General features: G+C 36.5%; 1 protein-coding gene across 1 annotated transcript in view; it reads right to left on the reverse strand.

The window, feature by feature from the left end:
- LOC149843636 (RNA helicase family protein) overlaps positions 1-16,845 on the reverse strand; it is a 91,933-nt gene extending 75,088 nt beyond the window's left edge. The window contains exons 1-3 of the mRNA XM_089999980.1: positions 16,668-16,845; positions 16,392-16,536; positions 15,661-15,735 (exon numbers count right to left, since the gene is read on the reverse strand). Coding sequence (XP_089856106.1) covers positions 15,661-15,735; positions 16,392-16,536; positions 16,668-16,786 — 339 coding nt within the window. The 5' untranslated portion in view covers positions 16,787-16,845. The remainder of the gene's footprint in view (positions 1-15,660; positions 15,736-16,391; positions 16,537-16,667) is intronic.
- Between the last annotated feature and the right edge of the window lie 6,326 nt (positions 16,846-23,171).

Below are 23,171 nucleotides of genomic sequence, written 5' to 3' on the forward strand. Positions count from 1 at the left end.
GTCATCATTTTTTCAAAATAATGAAAATTTGAAGCATGCAATGATATTATCATGAAACATTGTGATATTTCCCCTTCCTAGATTTCTGATTTAACATCTTTTTCTCAATTTCATATTATTTCTATCTATTATCTTTTTTCTATTTTCCATAGTTCGGCATGAAAGACAGCCTATTTCTATTCTGTTTCCTGACTTTTCCATTTTTTCTCTCTATCCACAATTGCTAAGCTTTTCTCGTGGAAAATAGGTGTGCTTGAGTTATCTCATCTAATCGACTCACTGAACATTGATAGTGATATCATGACTAGCTCAAAAATTATATCTTAGTCAGTAGGTTATGTATCCCCTTAACTTAAATGTTAAAGTTTAGCATAAACATGCTACAAGATCAACAATAGCAACTCAATCAAGGTGACTGCAGTCAATCATGTCAAAAGGCTCATCAGAAGCAGAAGAGCTGTGGCACTCCACAATCATCATCATGACTGATTGGTGACTATGCCCTTAAGTAGCAGAGGCTCTAAAATGAACAAAGTCCTTCACACTGTTAAAAGTTGATAATCCAAAAGCCATTGAAGGAAGGCAAAATGTCAGCCAGCCCTTTCTTTTTAATTTTCCTTTTTTTTATGATATGCAGGCTGGGGTTAGCCTCTCAGGTCTTGAACATGAGACTCTTTGTTGTGACAGTGCTACTTTACAATCCAGCTATCTCATTCTTTTAGGCCTGTCAACATGTCACCTAGCCCATGTCGACAGACCTAAACAGAAATTCCACAGGTTCCCATGTTGATCATCTATGCCACATAGGTGTGGGTGCGTGGTTGCGGCACTTTAAAAAAATTGGGGTGCGTGGTTGCGGGAGGGTATAAATTTGCGCGATGCAGCACCTTTACTAAGGGGGCTTATGGTTTTCCACATTAACTGAAAACCAAAAGAATAGTTGAATGCATTTTCTGTGCATGAACTACAGCAAAAAGAGGCGTGTACGCCTCAGTCCGAGGCGCGCCTCGCCTCAAGGCGTGCGCCTCAAGGCCTATGAGGCGCATGCCTCATGGGTGTTGCGCTTTATACCTGCGCCTCAAGGCACAAAGGCCCTCGCCTTGAGGCGAGGCGCGCTTTTTGCGCCTTGAGGCGCGTTTTTAATAACACTGGGTTCCATATAATCCTTCATGACTGTCCGTCACAAATATAAACAAGGTGTAAGCCTCTATACTTTTGAGCATGAAGTTTAAAATATCACCAGAATTTTGAAATACTAAAAGAAACATTTATTTGTAAAACCAAATAGTAATAAATGCAAATAATCATACAAACCGTATCAAACTCTCATTTATTGTGCATTTTTGTATTTACTTGTTATTTTTTTGTTCTTGTTTTCTCGTCATTTCTTAATTTTTAATTGTATGAGTTTATCAAACTAATGGCCGCACAGTTCAATCTAATCATAGTTGAAATGCAAAGAAATGCCCTCCTTGCGAGTTACCAATACTCAAATTGGGATTGATAATTGTTAGGTTTATCTGGTGCAATTTTCTTCTTCACATTGTTTATATGTATCCTTTCTTTTATCTTAATAAATGTCTTTTTTCATTCTTACATTTGTATATGTGCTTAAAATGTGGTTGTGTACTTCTAAAAAGCTTTATTTTCAAGTGCAAACAAAATTTTAAAATGAGTACATCGCACCATGACATTAAATAAAATCTTCAGTTTTTTAGACAATGCTCTCATAGAGGCTTAGGCCTCGGGTAAAGGCTTGAGCCTATCTAAGAAGCATTGGCCACTTTGCATGTCAAAGGGCTTCAGCCTCTAAGGTATAGAACCATAAGGCACTAAAGTTCTATAGCCTTTTAAAACAATGCTCAAAACATAGGGCACGAGTGCATTTAACTTTCATAGGATACAAGCACCACACAGATTTTTGTTTTACCAAGGCAAAGCAGGTCCCATTTTATTTTTGTGAATCAGGTGAATTGTTAAAATAGGTCGTTATGTGTGTGTGTGTGTGTATATATATATATATATATATATGTGTGTGTGTGTGTGTGTGTGTGTGTATGTGTGTTAAATTATATGTGTGTGTGTGTGTTTCCATCATTGTAATAGGTAGGTAATGCCCATCAAGGACATTTTTGTCTTTTTGCGAATAATAATTAGGGATAGTTTTGTCATTTTTCTGCTTTTTTTTGGCCTTTTGTGTAGATCTTAGGGGCTTTATGGTCATTGAACCATAGACATTGGGAGCAATCCCAATGGCTATAAATATAGTTGTTGGGAGCTCCCAATGGCCCTTGATGTTTGTATATAAAGGGACTCTTGTCCCCATTCTTTGTATGCTTGTCTCAAGTAACTACCACTCAATAAGATTTGTATTTTTTAAGTGTTGTACTCTCTTTTAGCTTGCTGAAGCTTTTATTTGCACTTTGGTTTTGTGTAGTGCCTTAGTGACTTTGTGCCTTTGTATTGTCTATTAAGTGAACTTGTATTTGTGCATGTGCACATTGCATTTTTTATTTCCGCTTATTTCATTACATGGTATTAGAGAGAAGGAGCCTTGGAACGTGTTGCTCGTGATTGATCAAGGAACCAAGACCTAGTGGTGATTGTAAAGGACGTGTTTGTGATCAAGTGATTTAGATCTTTTATCTATTCTTCTATTCCCCTTTCTTTCTCTATCTCTCTTTTTTCCTTCTCCATGGACCGAGACTCTAAAATTGAGCTCTCATTCAAGGTCAATGGGAGCAACTACATGATGTGGTCCTCCATAATGGAGAACTATCTCAAAGACATAAAGCTATGATAATATGTAATGGACACCATTCTTGAACCTCAACTTGTGCTAACTAAGTTTGAAGGAGGTGTTCAAAAGTCACGTCAGGAGAAGAAAGAACCAAAGCCATTTATGACTATCAAATGAAAGTAGAAGATTGGGAGAACAATCATGCCAAGATCCTTGTTTGGTTCATGAACAATGTTGATCTTAAGATTTGTGTCAATATTTCCAAAATTAAAAAGGCAAATGAAGCATGTCAATTCATGAAAGGCATGTACACTCAAGGAGGTCTTGCAAGACAAAATTAGAATTACAAAACAAGGAGATATGAGCGTAAGGGATTTCTTTAGTGCCTTATCCCTGCTATGGGATGAGTCAGCACTCTTTGAGCCAAAGTGGGTGGCTCCCAAAGATGTTGAACTAAAGCACAAGCAAATGGAAAATGAATATTGTTTCCAATTTTTGCATGGCCTCTACCCTGAGTATGAGCAAGTTAGGTCCTCTCTTCTGTTAGATTTTGAATCTCCAGGTCCTTCCACGCGTGAGATCTGAAAAACAGAGAGAGAGAGAGAGAGAAAGGGAGAGAGAAGTTGGGAGAAACCGATACCCCTATAGCAATAGGGTCGGCTGCTGTGTATTCCTTCATATTAACAAGTGATTACAAAATTTTAGGGCACTAAAATACCCCTCATTACAATAATCAATATTACATAATGCCATTAATGAAGAAGTGGATGTCACGGGTCCTGGATCTTCAGATCCATGACCCGTAACCGAGAAAACACTTCTTTTCACCCTCCCTCAAGTTGTGCATGATCTTGAATCATGAACTTGCCTTTTAACATCCAAAATTTGTCTTTTGTCAATCCTTTTGTAAATATATCCACCACTTGATCTGTAGTTCGAACAAATTCAGGCTCAATCTCTTTCTCTTCTACCTTTTGTCTCACAAAATGCTGGTCTATTTCAATATGTTTGGCACGACTGTGATGGATTGGATTAAAAGACATACTAATGGCGCTCTGGTTGTCACACAAAAGAAGTGATCGAGATATCGATTCTCCGACTTCTGTCAGTAGATGTCTAACCCAAGTAGCCTCAGCAGTGGCGGCTGTCATTGACCTGTATTCAGCCTCTGTACTGGATCTGGCAACAGCCTTTTGTTTCTTACTACTACAAGAAACCAAATTCATCCCAACAAATACACAATAGCCTAATACTGATCTGCGTTCATCTGGATCTCCTGCCCAGTCCGCGTCAGAATAAATAGTGATCTCATGTGCACTTTGCCCATTTGTCTTTCGCTTATATGTGAGACCATCCCCAACCGTTCCCTTCAGATATCGTAGTATCCGTTTAACTGCTTCCATATGCCCTTCACATGGGGCATGCATAAACTGAGAAACTTGATTCACCGAGTAGACTATATCAGGGCGAGTAAAAGTGAGGTATTGTAACATACCCACTATGCTACGGTACTGTGTGGGATTATCAAATGGATCTCTGTCTTGAGAGCTAAGCCTTTGATGAAGAACGCTAGGAGTGCTCAAGGGCTTGCAGTCTTTTATACCCGATTTATTGAGAACATCAATGGTATACTTATGTTGAGTGAGAGTCATTTTTTCAGAGGAACTGTCGACTTCAATTCCAAGAAAGTACCGTAGTTTGCCAAGGTCCTTCATTTTGAACCTCTGATTCAAGAGATGTTTGACTTCTTCAATATGCTCATTGGAATTACCAGTGAGGATGATATCATCTACATATATCAACAACAGAGTAATTGTGTCTTGGTTCTTGAATATAAATAAGGAGTGGTCAAGGAGAGATCTCTTAAAACCATATTTTTGGATTTCAAGAGAAAAGTTGTCGAACCAAGATCGAGATGCCTGCTTCAATCCATATATCACCCTTTTTAGTCTGCAGACATATTTTGTAGGATGGCCTTCTGCGTAACCAGTGGGTTGTTCCATGTATACTTCTTCTCTCAAATCTCCATGAAGAAAAGCATTGTTCACATCAAGTTGGCTAATAGTCCATTGATATTCAATAGCTAGAGAAAGTATGACTCTGATTGTCCCCATCCTCACCACTGGACTAAAGGTTTCATCATAATCCTGTCCTTGCTCCTGTGTAAAACCTTTGGCTACAAGTCTTGCCTTGTATCGCTCTATAGTCCCATCTGGTTTATACTTTATTTTGTACACCCATTTCGAACCAACAACGTTTCTGTCAGGTGGTCTTGATACGACATCCCACGTACCACATTCATGTAGAGCTTCCATCTCCTCATTCATTGCTTCAATCCATCTTCTAGAATTTGATGCTTGAGAGAACGTTGTGGGTTCATCTTCTTTATTCAAGGCTGTTAGAAAGAGTTGAAAATCTAATGAGAAATTTTCATAACTGTGAACACCCCAAATTTTTCAAAGTTTTGTAAAAATGACCCTTTTGCCCCTGACTCTATTTTCTGAGAAGATCGAAACGATTTCAAAGCTAAATTTCAATTATTCTTCAGATTTCCTGGATTAAAATTCACGTTGATATGTTCAAAATCAATTCCGGATCTGAATCTAGTGCTTTAAAACCATATTTCTTCAAAATCCGGATCAAAACCCATTTCTGAAGAAGTTTTCTCAAAATAGCTTTTAAATTCTCAGAAAAACTCCCTTTTTGTAAATATTTTACAAAAACACAAAAAAAATAGTTTTGACCTTTGGTTTCTCGTAAAACTCTAAGATTTTTATTCTAAAAATACAAAAAATGGAAAATAACGCAAAAAACCAAAAAATTGGAAAAATTACGAGAAAAACAAATGAGTTTAAGCTTTCTAAATCAATTTTGCTAAAAAAATCATTTTAAAACCCTTTTTATGAAAAACTTTTTGAAGGAGCCTCTTTTTGGAAAAACCAAAAATTTTTACGAATAAACCCCTCCAAACCCTTTCTTTCTTCTTCTCCTTTTCTCCCCTTTTCGGTTTCTCTTTTACAAAACCCTTGAAACCCCTCTTCTCGATCCGCCTTCACCCCACCACGCTCCTGATTCCCCTTCTTCTTCATTCTTCTTCTTCTCCTGGTATCTACGATTTTCTTCCCAAGCAAGCTGAAGGAGGTCGGCCACCTCTGCAAGGACCTCAAGCAACCGCATATTCTCGCTGTCTCTGCTTCGTTTAATGTCCCTCACACACCTCTCTCCTTTAGAACCTCTGTGCAGCCCCATTTCTTCCCATGTCGGATTAGGGAAGACCTCCGCACCTTCAGCAAACGAATCGAAAAAAAAGCATCACCCGATCGATCAAGCTATGGTCGACTAAGGGGAGTCAGTCAATCCTAAAGTTACAGGGCCTATCAAAAGATTCACAGCTACTATAAGAAGTCTCAATTGAACTCGCCAAATCTTTGAATCTGACATAATTCAAGAGACTCATCTGATTATCTTTCAAGAAGAAGAAATTCAGGAGAAATCTGTTGAGTTCATGGTTGACGGATTAAAGCTCGCATACAATGGGAGCATTATTTTAATGAAGATCTTCAAAAAGCTCGCAGGATGAAACCAATGTTCAACAACAGCACCTGTAATGTCACCAGATGCCATCTGCCAGGAGAATGAATGAGCTTAGCTGAATATTGTGTTTTCCTGCCTCGGGTTGTTTCGGCCGCTAGCTGTTGCACTATTACCACGAATCCCTCTGCTATCTGATAGCCCTCCTGTTGAAAGGTATTTCAAATTTTGCAATCTTCTGAAATTTTAGGTCTAAATAACCCTCCTCTGTTCCGTGCATTTTGGATTGCGAAGTCTGGTTCCTCCCAGATTAGTTTCTTTACAGCCCTATATAGTTCCCAGCTGCCCATTTTTCTGTGCTATCATTGCATCCCATATACAAGTGATCATGTGACCTTGAAAAGTTGATTCTGGTCTATGTTACCTATACTCATAATACACTGGAGCTACTGATTTGAGTATACACTGTTAAGGGTTGGCATTCAAATTCTAAAAGATCTCTAGGGCATTTTCGGGTTATTCATGAATTGGTGCTGGAATATTTGAAGTTTGTATATTACCTTTCGATGCTCAGGTTCGTAATTTTGTGTCTATATGGATCTAACTTTTTCTTTCATTCAAAAAGGTGAGTAGCTATGATTCTTTATGACGTATATTTCTGAGATGTAGTTGATTTCTTATATTATGTAAACCCTGGTAATATCAGTTCATGGTGGATGTATGTTCTTTTCCCCTACACATCACAATTTCTAGCCTTTCCACTTACCGTATGCTTACACCCCATTCAGCACTTTCAATATGTCTCCACTAGTGAACATTCACACTGTTATTCAATGTATTTTGCTGAGTATTTCTCAGTTTTGTATATTAGCAATGTATTTAAATTCATTGGCTATAAAATTTATTAGTGGATCAGTAATACATTTACATTCATTAAATTGCTGAAATTCTCCAATCCAGTAGTGCATCTTGCTAGTCATTAATTATTCTTAGTTGTACTTTTTTTTTTTGCTAATCATTGCACCCATCGTGCTTTGCATGATAATACATAGCCACTATATTCTTTCTTTTCTATGGCGGTCCATCAAGAACCACCATAGTTGCTACATTTCATGGTGGTTCACCATGAGCCACCGAAGTCTTCTTTCTTTTATAGTAGTTCATCAGGGACTACTACAGTAGTTATCCTTTGCAATGGTTCACAAAGAACCCCTGCAATCCTTCTTTATTATAGTAGTTCATTAAGAACTACTATAATAGTTTTCCTTTCATAGTGGTTCGCAATGAACCACTGTGTCCTTTCTTTTCTATGGTGGGTCATCAGGAACTACCTTATTTCAGACTGACTCATCTTGGACCATCCTGGTTTTTGACTTCATCCATTGTATATGTTTTTCTCATTCAATATAAGCATAGCATCTGGTATTAGAATCAATACCTTCATTTTTTTTCTTTTTTTCTCAACAAAGTGTTTTCTCCTGCATTATGCTAACTCGTTTCTTTACAGGGAATATGTGGGAAAGGCTATTTCTTGGGTTTGTATTTCGATTTGTGTAATAAGATAGATCTTAAGTAAGAATTTACGTTTCCAACTCTTAGATAGAATGAATGAGCACTGTAAATATCATGAATTGTTTGTCTTCATGATTCTTACCTTTATTTTTCAAAATCTCACAAATGGGAACACGAATGGCATGTGCACCATTTTGTAAGAGATAATGAATACTAAGTTGATGATCAACATCAATGGCCATAGTCAGGGTGTGGACAAAACTTAGCATTTTTATCTTTTACAAAATAACACTGGATCCATTTTCAAAATTCATCATATTTTTCCTAAAATATTTCATTCTTTTATTAGAATTTAACTTAAAATTAATTCAAAATAGGTATATTGAGGGTTAATTTCATTTTAAATTCTATAAAAGCACTAAAAATGTATTTTATTCTTCTTTTGAATTTAAATATAGATTATCATATAATACATTCAATGACCATAGTCAAGGATGTATTATATTTTCAATCTTATTTTAATTCATTTAAGGAATGAAATAACTTTTTTAAATTCCAAATTTCAAACTTATTCAAATTCATTCATCATATAAGATAGAATTGCATCATATTTTCAAAATTTTCTTTTCAAAATTCCAAGTAATTCTTCTTCTCAGATCAAAATTCAAATCCAATTTTATCTCACTTCAAGATTCAAGAATTCAATTTCAAAGTCCAATTTGACTTTGAAATTCCAAAATCATTTTTTATGTTCAAAATCCCAACTCAATTCAAAATTCAAATTCAAAGTTCAATTTAACTTTGAAGTTATCTTCTGATTTCAAAATCAAGTTCATCCCCTTATCTTCAAATCAAGGTTTGGATTTGAATCTCAAGTTTAAATTTGGGTTTCTAAAACCCAGATCCATTTTTAAAGGTCCTATTTGGACTCTTCATAATCCGAATCCAAAGTTAAATCCTAGTCTCAACTTGGATCCAAATTTCCAAGTATAACTCAATTCCACTTTGGATCTCAAATTACAGATCCAAATTCCATCTAGGATCCAAAGATCCAACTTTACTTCGGATCTTCAACTTCAGATCCCAATTCCATTTTGGATCTCCAATTACAGATCCAAATTCCATTTAGGATCCAGATCCCCATTCTACCATTGGATCTCAGATTCAGATCCAAATCCCAATTCTTAGGATCCAGAATCCAACCCTACTTTGGGTCTCAGACTCCAGATCCAAAATCCATTTCTTTAGGGTCCAGAATCCAATTTCACTCTGGATCTCAGACTTCAGATCCAATTCCATTCAAAATTCTAGAGTCCAACCCTATCTCGGATCTCAGATTTTAGATCCAAATACCATCTTGGATTCCAAATCTTGAATCCAATTCCATTTAAAGTTCAAAATCCAAATTCCACTTCAATTCCAATTCTTAAAACCAATTCTATTTCATTCCAGTTCCCAAATCAAGTTCTCATTTCAGATCCTAAATTCCAAATTCAACTTTGAACTCTATTCAGAATCCAGATCTTAGATTCGGATTTCATCTTGAAAATCCAACTTTTAAATCAATTCCATTTCTCAGTTTTGTTCAAATTTCCCAATTCTATATTTCCTTCTGATTCAATTCCATTTTTCATTTTTATTCTAATTTAAAGTCCATTTATGACTTTGAAAATTCTCCTTTTTTTCTCAAAAACTTCAAAATCATTTTCCAAAATCCAGATTCATTTTCCCAAGCTCATGATTATTCTAAAAGACTTAGAACTTTTAATCTTAAGTTCTAAGTTGGAAATCGTTTCTTAACTTTATCATATTCACTTGGAAATTCTTCAAAACATTTTTTCAAAAGAGCATACATCTTTGCATTTGCACAAGCATGATTCTTTGTGCATTTAGACTTAAGATGAATACTTAGATAAATTCTTAGCAAAACAAAAGGCATTAATTCGACCCTTGGTTCGATTACCCCTGGTAAAGGTGTCAGGAACGGTCGAACCTCGTACCGACGAGTGGATCCCGTCTCCCAGTTTTCCCGCAAATATTTCAAAAACGGAGGCGAGTTATTTCAAAATATTTTTCAAAATTAAGGTCAAGTGAGACCCGCAAAAGAGTTCATCTTCTCTTCTCTTCTTTCTTTTCTCTTCTCTCTTTCTTTCCGTCTTTTATCTTTCTCCCTTCAAAAAGGAGGAAAATAAGAGGTTGGAAAGGAGAAGAGAAGGAAGAGAGAGAACATTATGAGAGGAAAATTTTTTGCGATGATCACAATAACTGACCCACCTTTCAATTGGATGGCGAGAACGTGTGGATCTTATAGTATCAACAATGTTGGATGTTGAGGATGCGTCCATATCTGAATCAACTATGGTGGGTGACTCTCTTCCTCGTCGAGTGTAGACAAGACCTTTATACCTTCCTGGATTCAAAGTTGAGTCTGTATTTTCATGATCAATCATTCCATCAGTAGACACAAGTTTCTTATCCTTTTGAATGCAATTTGAGCAAGCATCACTAGCTCCTGAGAGAAGTTCATAATTCAACCAAGGATAATAAGCCTCAACTCTATGTTTTGATTTTGAAGAACTAGTACATCGACAATCAAAATTCAATTCATCGAAGATGACATTTCTTGATATTTTGATGTGCTTGCTCACCGGATCATAGCACCTGTACCCTTTATAGTCATCAGCATAACCCACAAACCTGCACTTTAAAGCCTTGTCCTGAAACTTATGTCTCCTTGAACTATCAACATGAACATAACATAAACATCCAAAGACATGCAAATTATAGTAGTTGGGGTGTATACCAAAAAGAGACAAGTAAGGAGACTTGTTTTCCAAAATAGTCATGGGCAATCGATTTATCACATGAACTGCAGAATGAAAAGCCTCTGTCCATAAAGTGATCGGAAGATTATTGTCATGCATCATGCTCATCGCACTCTCCACAATATGGCGATGCTTCCTTTCAGCAATCCCATTCTGCTGAGGTGTGTGTGGGCAAGACACTTTTTTTCTTATCCCATTACTTTGAAAAAAGTTAGTAAAGTCAATGGAAGAGAATTCACCTCCTCCGTCATATTGGAAACTTAGGATGTTTTCAGAAAATTGGTTTTTGACAAAGGAATGGAAGTTACGGAACAACTTGAAAGTCTCGGATTTATGTTTCATGAAAAATATCCAGGAATATCGAGAATAATTGTCAACAAATAAAAGATAATATCTAGTTCCAGACATGGAAGCAACTAGAGCAGGCCCCCAAACATCAGAACAGATAGTCTCAAAAGGTCTTGAAGCTCTTTTATTGATAGAATGAAATGGTAAAACATGACTCTTACATAAGAGACAACTAGAACATTTATTGTCATTGACATTTATTCCTAGACTTGACTTGGGAATAAGATTATTCGAAACAAGCTTTTCAATGAAACTACTACTGCAGTGACCTAGACGACCATGCCAAAGATTTGGCTTATTGATTTCAGAGACACTAAAAACGCAGGTAGGATTTTCAGAAGACAACGATGATTGGAGCTTCAAGTTTGGATCTGCAGAGCTAACATGTGCTGAAGGATCTTCTTGAAAAACATACATATTGCCTTGTCGTTTTCCTCTAGCGAACGTCTCCTTCGTGTAGAGATCCTTAACAAGAACAGAAGAAGGAGTAAATTCAACTGAGGCTTTGACATCATCAACAAGTTTAGAAACTGAAACAATATTTTTCTTGATATTAGGAGCATAAAGAACATTTGAAAGATTGATGGAAGATTCGGGCAAGGGTATGATGGAGTTTCCAATATGCGAGACAGAGTGGTGTGATCCATCTTCAGTAACTATACTACTTCTACCAATGTAAGGAACAAGTTTTAGGAGCTTACCTGCATCACCAGTAACATGAGTCGCTGCGCCAGAGTCCACATACCAAGTACCTTGCTCATTCTGTTTCAGATTCAATTCTGCTAAGGCTGACAACAACAACTCTTTTACTTCTCCATTGGTCCTTGTACTGTCTGTGCCTCTTTTTGCTTCAGTTTGTGTTGATTTTCCTTTATTTAAGGTATTGAACCAGCAGTTGGCTTTGATGTGCCCCATTTTATTACACAGAAAGCAAGTAGGGATTGGCCTCTGTCTTTGTGAGTTGGTATATGAGTTGGGTGTAGGCAATAATCCACGACCGCCATGGCTACTTCTCCCTTGTGCTCCTTTTCCCTTGATATCATAGCTTCCTCGTCCTCGTGCATAAGTAACCCCTGTAGCAAGAACTTCTTGTGCCCCAGTTTGCATAGATGATTCTTCAGAAAATCCCTTTAGATTCATCTCATATTGTAACAATTTTGCGCGCAGATCTTCAAAGTTGGGCAGCTCAGGTAAACATAATAGAGAAGTGACAATCATATGATAGTCGTGTCCCAATCCACTGAGGGTTTGTTGTACCAAATCTTTATCAGAAATTGTACTTCCAACAACTGCTAACTGATCTGTGATAACCTTCATTTTGTTCAAATATTCCATGATGGACATGGAATCCTTTCTTAACATTTGAAATTCTCTTTTAAGAAACATAATCCTGGCCAGAGAAACCTGTGAGTATGTCTGAACTAGTCTGTTCCAAAGTTGCATGGCAGTGCAGTCATCTGGAATGGCTACAAGAACCTCTTGTGACAGTGTTGATGTAATATAAGCAACAAGCGCTTGGTCTCTTTTCATCCAAGCCACAAATTCAGGATTTCTAACATATACAGTAGTAGCTTCCCCTTTGTTGTCCCTTTCTTCTTGTGATAAGAACTCAGGAGGAACTGGAATAGATCCATCCAGGTGTCCAGAAAGATCCTGACTCCTAATGAAAGGTATGATTTGCCTCTTCCAAGTCAAGAAATTACCATTATTTAATTTTTCAGACACGAGTTGACTGAGAAAACTGGAAGAAAGAACTGATTGACTAGGAAGTGAATTCATGTTTCACAGAATTAAGAAAGTATTCAGCACAATCTGCTTACACCTGCAGTTTTTTTTTTTTTTTGCAGGAACTAACTCAGATCGATGCTATCAGACTGCAGAAACTAATTCAGATTGCTGATATGAAACAGAAATTGAATGTCAATCAGATTTCTGATTTGATATGAATGAAACAGAAAATGAATGTATCGGCTTGATTAAGGATGCAGGTGAATCAAAATAGGACCCTGCGTGATTAGATCACGCTGCTACCAACAGCAATAAACTAGGTATGCGAGTGACAGAGTGAGAAATAGGACCCTGCGTGATTAGATCACGCTGTTATCAACCGCGATAAACTAGGTATTTGGGTTGAAAATCTGGATTGAGTTATTCAAGGGATAGAAAGAAGGCTGTGGATTCGAAAATCCAAATCTGGATTGAGTTACTCAGGGGATAGAAAGAAGGTTGTGGGGGAACCGAGGTTCAGCCACCACCGAGGTAAAAGAAAAATAGAAAGAGGCGAAAAGAAGACTGTGGGAAGAAGAAGTCAGATCTGAATCAGATCTGATTATCTTCATATCTGATTGATATCAGATCTGATAGAGAAGAAAGGAATGTGGGGAGACAAAAATGGGTCGTTCGTGAACCAAAAAAAATGAAAATAGGGAACGGAGGGATATGTTCTTGACTTAGAAGAAGAAATCGAGAAGGATAGATCTATCGGACGTACCTTTGAGATCGATTCCAGTTTCAACTGAAGCGTGGCTCTGATACCATGTTAGATTTTGAATCTCCAGGTCCTTCCACGCGTGAGATCTGAAAAACAGAGAGAGAAAGGGAGAGAGAAGTTGGGAGAAACCGATACCCCTTTAGCAATAGGGTCGGCTGCTGTGTATTCCTTCATATTAACAAGTGATTACAAAATTTTAGGGTACTAAAATACCCCTCATTACAATAATCAATATTACATAATGCCATTAATGAAGAAGTGGATGTCACGGGTCCTGGATCTTCAGATTCATGACCCGTAACCGAGAAAACACTTCTTTTCATCTTCTACATAGGACCACTTCTTTGCTTATAGAAGAAGTCTTTACTCAAATATGCCAAGAAGGAACTCAACTTCGCATGACAAGAGTAGAAAATGATGTTTTGGTTGTGTTTCGACCCGGCAACTATGTTAAGACGTATAGGCTTTCCCACTTTGGAAAATACAATGGAGGCTCAAGAAGAATGATTTGTCATTATTGTAATGAGATGGGTCACATCAAGCCGGCATCCCTCAAACTTAAAGGCAAGGTGACTTCCGTAGAAGAATCCACATCCAAGAAAGGAAAAGAAGCAAAGATGGAGATCTCAAGGATCCAATTAGTCAAATTACTATTGTACTTCAACAAATCTTAAAAGACTTCATCAACTTTGGGTGCCACTATAGCTTCGTCCTCTTTCCCACGTATGTGCTCTTGGATTCTTGATTCAAGAGTCTCTTTTTATATGATGCCTCATGAGAATGCCTTATCTGACATATGAACTAACTCAAAAACCACGGATGGAACTGCTTTGAAAATAAAAAACATCGGGACTTTAAAAAATTCTCAAAAAATTTGTGTTCCAAAAGTAAGGGTTGTTCCTAAATTAAATTTAAATCTTTTTTCTGCTTCTCAAATTTTGTATGATGGATGTGAAATCTCCTTCGCATAAAAAGGTTGCTCGGAGCAGGATCTCCGATCCGGGAAACAGATTGGACAAGGTCGTAGGAGGGGAGATCTCTACTTCATGGATTCGTTAATTCCTCACATGAAAACTTTTTGTAATTATATCCAAGATAAAGATGTTGAAACTTAGCATAAGAGACATGGACATCCATATCTTTTTACTTTAAGAAAAATAATTTTGTAATGAAAAAAATATTATTTGTAAAGATCGTGTGTTTGGCAAAATGAAATACATTTCATTTTCTAATAGAACTTTTGTCTCCAAAAGATCTTTTTAATTAGTGCATTACGATGTTTGGGGGCCCTCTCCGGTTATATCAAAAGGGGGATATTCATATTATGTTGCCTTTATTGATGTTTCACAAGATACGTATGCATCTACTTCATAAATTTCAAATCAGATGTTTTTTCTTCTTTAAGGAATTTCATATGATGGTCAAAAATCAATTTGAAAGTGATATTTTCACACTTAAGTCTGATTTGGGTGGTGAATATTTATCAAATGATTTTCAAAATTATTTGAAACATAGCATTTGTCATCAAAAAATTTATCCTTAACACCTCAACAAAATGGGTTAGCCGAATATAAACATAGTCATATTATGAAAATTGATAGAACCCTTCTTATCTTTAAAAATATTCCAAAATGTATTTGGGTCGAGGCAGTTCTAACATCAGCTTATTTAATAAATAGAATGTCATCTTCTTTAAAAAATATTTCTCCATGCGAAAAATATTCCAAATGACACCCGATTTTAAAAGATTATGTGTTTTTTGATGTAAATGTTTTGTTTTGTTTTTTTTACATAAAAGAGATAAATTATCCCTGAAAGCCATTGAATGTGTTTTCGGCTATGGAGAAAATAAAAAATGATATAGATGTTTTGACTATAAAAACAACAAACTTTATGTATCCAAATATGTGACCTTCTTGGAAAAAGAAAATGGATTTGATGAAGATAGTAGAAGAGGAAGTAGACTATAATTTTATGTTTATGTATTACGTACAGAAGATAATGCTATTTGTATAATGAAAACTTCAGAATAGAAGTGAAACGGTACAGTAACAAAAATAAACCAACAATAGAGTAAGCAAAATAAATGAATCACTGAACATTCAGAACATAATTTATGACTACGTAGATACTTTACCCAAACAGGACATGTCAGCTATCTGTATAATGAATGTTTTTTTAAAACTGAAGTGGCAATTGGGATTATAAAGCACCTGAACAGCCAAACGCCTAGGCTGAGTGCAAGCTATTACACGTCCACCAGCTGCCCAACCAGCTTCTTTAAGATACTGAAATATAAAATACAAAAATGAAATGACTATTTTCCGTTATATTCGTTTGAAAGAACAGTCTCAGATAGCTCATACTTCAACATAAAAACCCATAAGAAAACAAAAGAATCTCTACAATGTTTTTCCTTTTTTCAATGGTCAGTAAAAATTTTGAAAACACTTGCTTCTTATAGATTTTTTAATGGTTCCCAACTTCCAGGTTTTAAAATCCAATACGTTAGATCAAAGTTCAACTATCCACCATAGCATTCAAGTCAACTAGTAAAGCAGCCTCAACTGAATTTCTCAGTAATGGTGTTTGAAAATGCCCTTAGGGCTTCTTTAGATGCACCATTTATGGACAAAAAGTGGGATAAATGGGGTTACTGCACATAGGGCACAGAGTAAAGTAACATCCAATGTGATCCCAAGTCTTATAAAAACATACACATATGCACTTAAATGCCTTGTAGAGATCAAACAACTGCTCCAACGAAATCGACAATAAGCGGTTCCGGCCATAGCGTTGACACTAGAGAACAAACATTCAGTCCTTATCCGTTCAGGTTCCACCACTATCGAACACGAGACTAGGGAAAGATCCCGTCTAGCAGCCGCAATACGACGGAATTCAAAGGCAAACAAACGAAACAAACATTAGGAGGGGAGAACACCTGAGGAATCTGAGTGGTTTTTCCGCTGCCGGTCTCGCCGACGATGACGGTGGTCGCGTGGTTCTCGACCAGATAAAGGATCGCCGTCCGGTACTTGTTGACGGGGAGCCTCTGCCTCTGTTTCTCGATGCTCGCATACCCAAAACTGTCCACGATAAACCAGAAGTCAGTAAAACAAAAACAAAAACAAAACAAAAAAGAAAAAGAGAGAGTATGATGGTAGGGTTAGGGTTTCAGGAGATAGCGAGAGGGTTAGGGTTTCAGGTAAGGTAATACCCAGAGTGCGAGGATGAGGATGAGGAAGAAGGGCGGGGGATGTAGAGGAAGCCGCCTTCTTCGTCGTCGAGAAGACGAGAGGTGGGTCTCTCGGAGCCTGGCTTCCAGAACTGCGACATCCTTCTCCCGCTCCCGCTCGGTTGTGTTGGGGAATTTTGAAACCGTACCTCTGCTCAGCTGCTCCCTCCCTCCGTTTTGAGTAGGGGGTTTCTGGGTGACCTCCGAGTAGCAAGGACGCGCCGTATAAGTTTACGTGTTTGTGTGAAACGACACGATTTCTAAAAACGTATCTCATTCACATTATTTGTGATAATTATGATATTTATTTGCTATTATGTTGCTTGACCGTTAAATGCTGGTATTATAATTTGACTGAACTCTATAATTCATATATATTTACTTCATTTATGTAATTCCCCTGTTCTAGAACATTGTTTTTTAAATTAAAAAGAACAAATTTTAAATATACCGAAACAAAACTATCTGAGTTGGGACGATTTTTTTAATCTTTTTGAAGACCAATAAGATTTAAAACCTGATTCTAATTCTATTCATCCTCAAAGAGTAATCGACTAAATTTTCCATAAACCACGATGAGCAGGTGCCAATTTTCATTTGCAATTGCCTGGTCCCCCTCAACCTCGAAACACACTGAAAATCACGATTAACCGCAACTTTTAAACATGGGATATGCTTGGCTGTTTGAAGCTCAAATAGAATGCTTTGTCGATTTCTTCAACTAAATTATGTCGGTGCGTGTGGCACGTTATGCTTATCCATGAGTAGGCCTGCTCATGGATAAGCAAAGTCAGTTCTATAAAAGCATTTCAAAATTTGTATTTTATCTTTATCAAAAACTTTGTCTCACCGTGATTCTCTCAACTGAATGTTGAGCCGAGAGAGGAAAACCGAAGGCTATAAATCTAAGTGACTCGGCCTCTAAAAATATATACAAAGAAATTTACCTCTGTAACTACAAGCCTTCGAAGCAAACCTCAAATACGCCACTCAATTCCTCATTTTTTCCTTTTTCTTTCTTTTATCACTCGAAAAGTTCTATATGACTTTGCTTCTTCTGGAGTTGCTTTCGCTACCCTTGCTCCAACAGTGGTATCAAAGTTGTGGTTTGAGGATGCTCTCCAAGTTGTGTTGCCTCCAACCTGCGAGAAAGGAAAAGCGCTAACTAGTGAGTTTGTTCCTTTATGCTTTTTTTCTGCCTCTAGAAACCCTAAAGGGCAAACAGAAACTCAACTTCTTCATGAAAGAGGCATTTTTTTCTTTTCTCTATCTATCTCTGAAAACCCTAAAGGGCAAACAAAGGTTCGGCTTCTTCACGAAAGAGGCAGTCTTTTTCCTGTTTGTCTATGCAAGTTTTTTTTTGCCATATTAAGGTCGGTCGAGTGCCATTTTTTCAGCAACACCGAGTGGATATGGGCTCTATAAACAGAAGCCCTCTCCTTTCCAGCATCATTCATTGTGCTCTCGGTTTTGCAGAGGGTAAAACCCTCAGTGGCCGAACAGCAACCTGCAAATACAAAATCACATAACAAACACAAAAACAGAACAAGAGAAACAATAGAAACTCGGGAAACCGAACACAGGAGGCAAAACAAAAACTCGAGAATAAATCTTAAGTTACCGAAACAATGGTTTTTATCCATCATTTGGCCCTGGGTTTGTGTGTAGAGGAAAACTGCATCGAGATGAGCAAACTCAACCACAGAGTTGGGTTGTCACCACCAGAGAACGATTGAAAACTCTTCGGTCGTTTTGATCACTCTGGAGCTTCGACAAAGATGAGAGAGAACCCCCTGTCGAAATAAAGTTTTTGACAGGGTTTGGGGTTTTTATATCCGAGTGGGCAAAAAGACTTTTTTGCCATGAGATTTTGTGCATTTTTTAAAAAGGTTGTTATAATTCTTAAATTTGTAACCCGCACCTTTTTACTTTTTTTTAATTTTCATAAACAGGCTTGCATCGGTTGAATTTGCCAGCAAATATTTAAAATTAGACTTAATTCCAAATCAATACCTGCAGCAGTTTCAGTCTTGCAAAAAAATATTTTTTTATTACTAATTAGCTCTTGGTTTATGTTAAATTTCATTTTAAGACCTGAAATTGTTTTGTCTCCCGAACAAAGACTTGTTTTAAATTTTATTTCTATTTTTTAGCCTAACAAAAAAACTTTTATTATTATTTTTATTTGTCCTTTTGTGCTGACTTGCCATAAAATAATAAAACAATATACTTCTGTATAAAATGACAAGTCAAGTATGTGCTTCTGAGCTAGCCAAAACTGACAAACTGAACAAGGCTAATTTTTCGGTTTTAAATAGACAAATACCCTTGGCCTTAACCCTCGAAGGTCTAGAATATGTCTTGAACACTTATATGGACAAACCAAGTGTCAAAGCAACCCAAGATGATATCAATAAATTCAGAAAAAATCAAAATGATGACCTAATGGCTAGAACAATTATGCTCACCTATATGGACGATGACCTAATTAGGGTCTTTGAGGACTATAAAACCTCTAAAGAGTTGATAGAAGCAATCACCACGAAGTATGATACCACATCCGAAGTCCATGTTCAACTACTATTTGAATAATATAATTCGTATGGGATAAAAGAAAGTGAGAGTGTAGTAGACCATGTGAATAAGATGTTGGTCATGGCTAAAGACCTAGCCACTGTTGGAAATGTCATTCTAGACATAATGCAAGTGTCCATTATACTGTAGTCTCCCGCATTCATGGAAAATGATGACAACTGCACTGAGGTTGAACTCAAATAACCTAAATCTGACCGAGTTTCCTTTACAATTAGTCATAGAGCAAAAACATATGTTTAAATAAAAGAAGGTCGAGTTAATGGTGGCTCAAGACACACCATCCAATAGTCGAGTACCCTTTAAACATAACAACTCTAAGAAGAAGGGTAATGGTAAGTTCTACAAAGGACAAAATACAGGTTTCAAACCTCAAGGCAACACGAGTTTGCAAGTCATGTGTTTCAAGTGTGACAAGATAGGACACATTCAGAAGACTTGCAGGACAAGGTTTTCCAATAATAAGAACAACGAAAACAATGGAAGATACAACACCTCAAACAAGAAGAACGATGGAAACGAAGTTGGTTGTGTTGTACCAGAATGCTACTTCACGAATGAAAAACTCTCTGGATGGTGGGTGGACTCTGGAGCTACGCACCAAATTGCCAAGTTTACTGATGGAGCCATGGATCTCAAAGAGCTGGGTTTAGGAGAGCACAAGGTCTACATGGGCAATAACTCCATGTGCAATAACTCCTACAGTGATGTATTAGAAGTCAGGTCTTACATGCTCAATGTTGGAGGGACTAATGTCTTACTTAAAGATGTTATCTACGTTCCTTCAATGAGAATGGACCTTGTATCTGTATCAACTTTGTCTGGAAAAAGGCTTTGAGGTCCGTTTTGTCTCAGAAGATGTCATAATGAAAAAATATGGTTGGATGCTGTTTGAAGGAAAATTTGATAAAGAACATGGCATATTTAAGTTATGCGATAATAAAAACAACTTTTTCTCTTATATTGGTTGTGCCATAATTATTGATATGAATACATGACATAAAAGACTTGGGCATATAAGACTAAAGAAAATGGAAAAAACTGACACAACAAGGAAAAATATGAGTTCTGTATATATGAAAAGATGGTAAGAAACCCCTTTCCACCTAATGCTATACGAGCCACCAAATTATTAGAGATAATTCATAAAGATATTTGTGGATCGTTTAGAGTCCAAACACATAGTGACATGTTATATTTTATAACATTTATCGATGATTTCTCAAGATATGGATACTTGTATCTTATCAGACTCAAATCTGAAGCACTTGAGAAATTTAAGAAATACAAGAATGAAATTGAAAGACAACTTGAGAGATACACTCAAATTATAATATCTGATAGAGGTGGTGAATATACCTCAAATGAATTTTGTGATTATTGCAAGGATCTTAGCAATGATATGGTGTTGCTGAGAGGTGTAATAGAACCCTCTTGAATATGGTTAGATCCATGTTGGCAGGTGCACAACTACCCAAAGTTTTTTGGGGTGAAGCTATAAATACAGCTACGTATACTTTAAATAGAGTGCCCTGCAAGACTGTCCCAACAACTCCATATGAAAGATTGACTGGTATGAAACTTGATTTAAATTATCTTAGAAGATGGAGATATGTAGCTCATGTGAAGATCTTGGATCAAACTATGGATAATTCAGATAACAGATCTGCAAGGTGTATATTTTTTGGTTGTCCAAAAGGATCAAAAGACTATAGGTTGTACCACCAAAGATTGAGAGTAGAGATGTTGTATTTTTAGAAAATCTCAACAATGAATTCAGTGATCCAATTAAGGATCCATTTGTTTTGCTGGATGATCTTGATGATCAAGATGAATAGTTAGGTAATGAACCAACTGTGGAACAGTTAGACAATGAACTGACAGATTTTGAACCCTCTACTTCTCAATGACTAAGTGGTCATAAAAGGTCTAGAGCTCCTCCATCTGATTTGGATGACTACTATATATATTTATGTGAGGAACTTTGCTACTTTGTAGACCTTGATGAAATGACCGATAATCTCTCATATGCTGATGTAATTATTTCGAAAAAGGCATCAGAATGAAAAGGGCTATGGATGAAGAAATTGAATCCATCGAAAAGAACCAAGTATGGGAATTAACTGAACTTCCTGAATAAATGAAACTGGTTGGTTGTAAATGGTTTCTTAGCTCTGGCTCCCTCTCATCATAAGTTTTCAAACACAGTCATAGATAAATTGATGTTGTGTGAGCTTAAAATTCATGCACATTGATGTTGACCTTTTCCATATATTGGATTTTTGAGCTACAATAGGACAACTTATTATATGAATATAAAATATATTTGCGCATCAAAGTAGCCTTATTTTATAGGTTTGCTATTGTCATATGCAATGTTAGGTGTGGATTTTTTAATTGTTAACCAAATTCTGACTTGTTAGAACCTCAGTTGTCATGTTCAGTCTTTGTCCAATATGAACCTAATTATAGATAAATTTTGTGAGTAGCAGAACCACTTTCCTTAAGCCTTTCAACCACCATCTTAATATTTATTCAATTAGTACAGGTTGTGGTTGAGTTGAGCCCCCCCTCTCTCTCTCTCTCTTGTGTAATGGATTGGATATAGTCGGGTATCCAATATGCCTCTGCTTCTTCTTGAGTTGCTTCCGTTGCCCTTGCTCCAACAAATTGGGGGTTAACTTTTGTGACTAAGGGCACGTTTGGATGAGAGAAAAAGTTATCGTAGGAAAAGAAAGTTTTACCTACAAGAGTTTTTGATATGCGATTTTTTTCAAAAAAAAAAAAAAACTACATGTTTGTGTAGCAAGAGAAAAATGTGAGAAAATGCGAAAGAGAGAGAGAGAAGATGGTGGTAGTGGCGGTGAGATGTGGTGAGGTGGGTGGTGGATAGTGTAAAAATAAATTCTCTTGGTATGAAACTTTCTTTCACCCTCTTCATGGAGAAATGTTTCCTATAAAAAAGTGTACTTTTTAGAAAAACTCTTTCAGCGAAAAAAGTCTATCACTAGTTTTAAATGGTTAAAAAATTTGTACGGATTTTTCATCTTGCATCAATTTTCCTACATCTTTCTTGCTTCCAAAAGTGCCCTAAATTATAGTGTTCAACCACTTGTTGGGTGTAGTCATATAAGCCTATCTTTTCATTGTAATTAATCACATATATACTTCTATAATATTGGCGCATTTAGAAAAAAATAAAGATTTGATATGAAAACTTTTCTAATTGATTTTTTTTTCACTTGTTTGTATAACATTAGAAAAACATATTGAAAAATGTGAGAGGGGGTCAATCCAAGAGAATGAGAGAAAGAGATAGGTAATTGTCCACAGCCAGAAGAGAGAGGTTAGATAGAGAGAGATATGGTCCACCTCACCTGAGAGAGATAATAGAGATGAGAGCAGAAAATGGTGGTGAGTGGGAGGAAGATGATTTTGAAAGCTCTTATTGTGGCAGTACATGAGATGTGTTGTGGGTGAATGATTGCCCTAAACAAAAATAATTTTTCATAGAAAAATTTTCTCCACCCCCCAATATGGAGGATTTTTTCCTATAAAAAATTAAACTTTTTAGAAAAACGTTGATTTCAAAAAAATTCTCTTCACTGGAATGGTTGAGGAAGTTATCAATTTTTATTTTCTACTCGCTTGTTCTTACCATTTATCTGGCTCCCAAACGTGCCCTAGATTGAGATTAATCGAAAAAAAATTGGTGAAACTCATCAAGTCAGTTCCTAGTAAATTTGTGATTAATTGGTTATAAAAAAAATAAGTGCTAATCTCAATGATCTTTGTGACTCGCTACATTTTAAGTGTATTTATTTGCATACAAAACATACCTAACTTTAAGATATAGTATATTTATATTTAAAACAAATATCAAGTTTTTCCATG

The sequence above is a fragment of the Nuphar pumila genome, chromosome 3 (genome assembly GCF_984573655.1).
Source record: "Nuphar pumila chromosome 3, dmNupPumi1.hap1.1, whole genome shotgun sequence".
In the NCBI taxonomy this organism is placed as follows: Eukaryota; Viridiplantae; Streptophyta; class Magnoliopsida; order Nymphaeales; family Nymphaeaceae; genus Nuphar; species Nuphar pumila.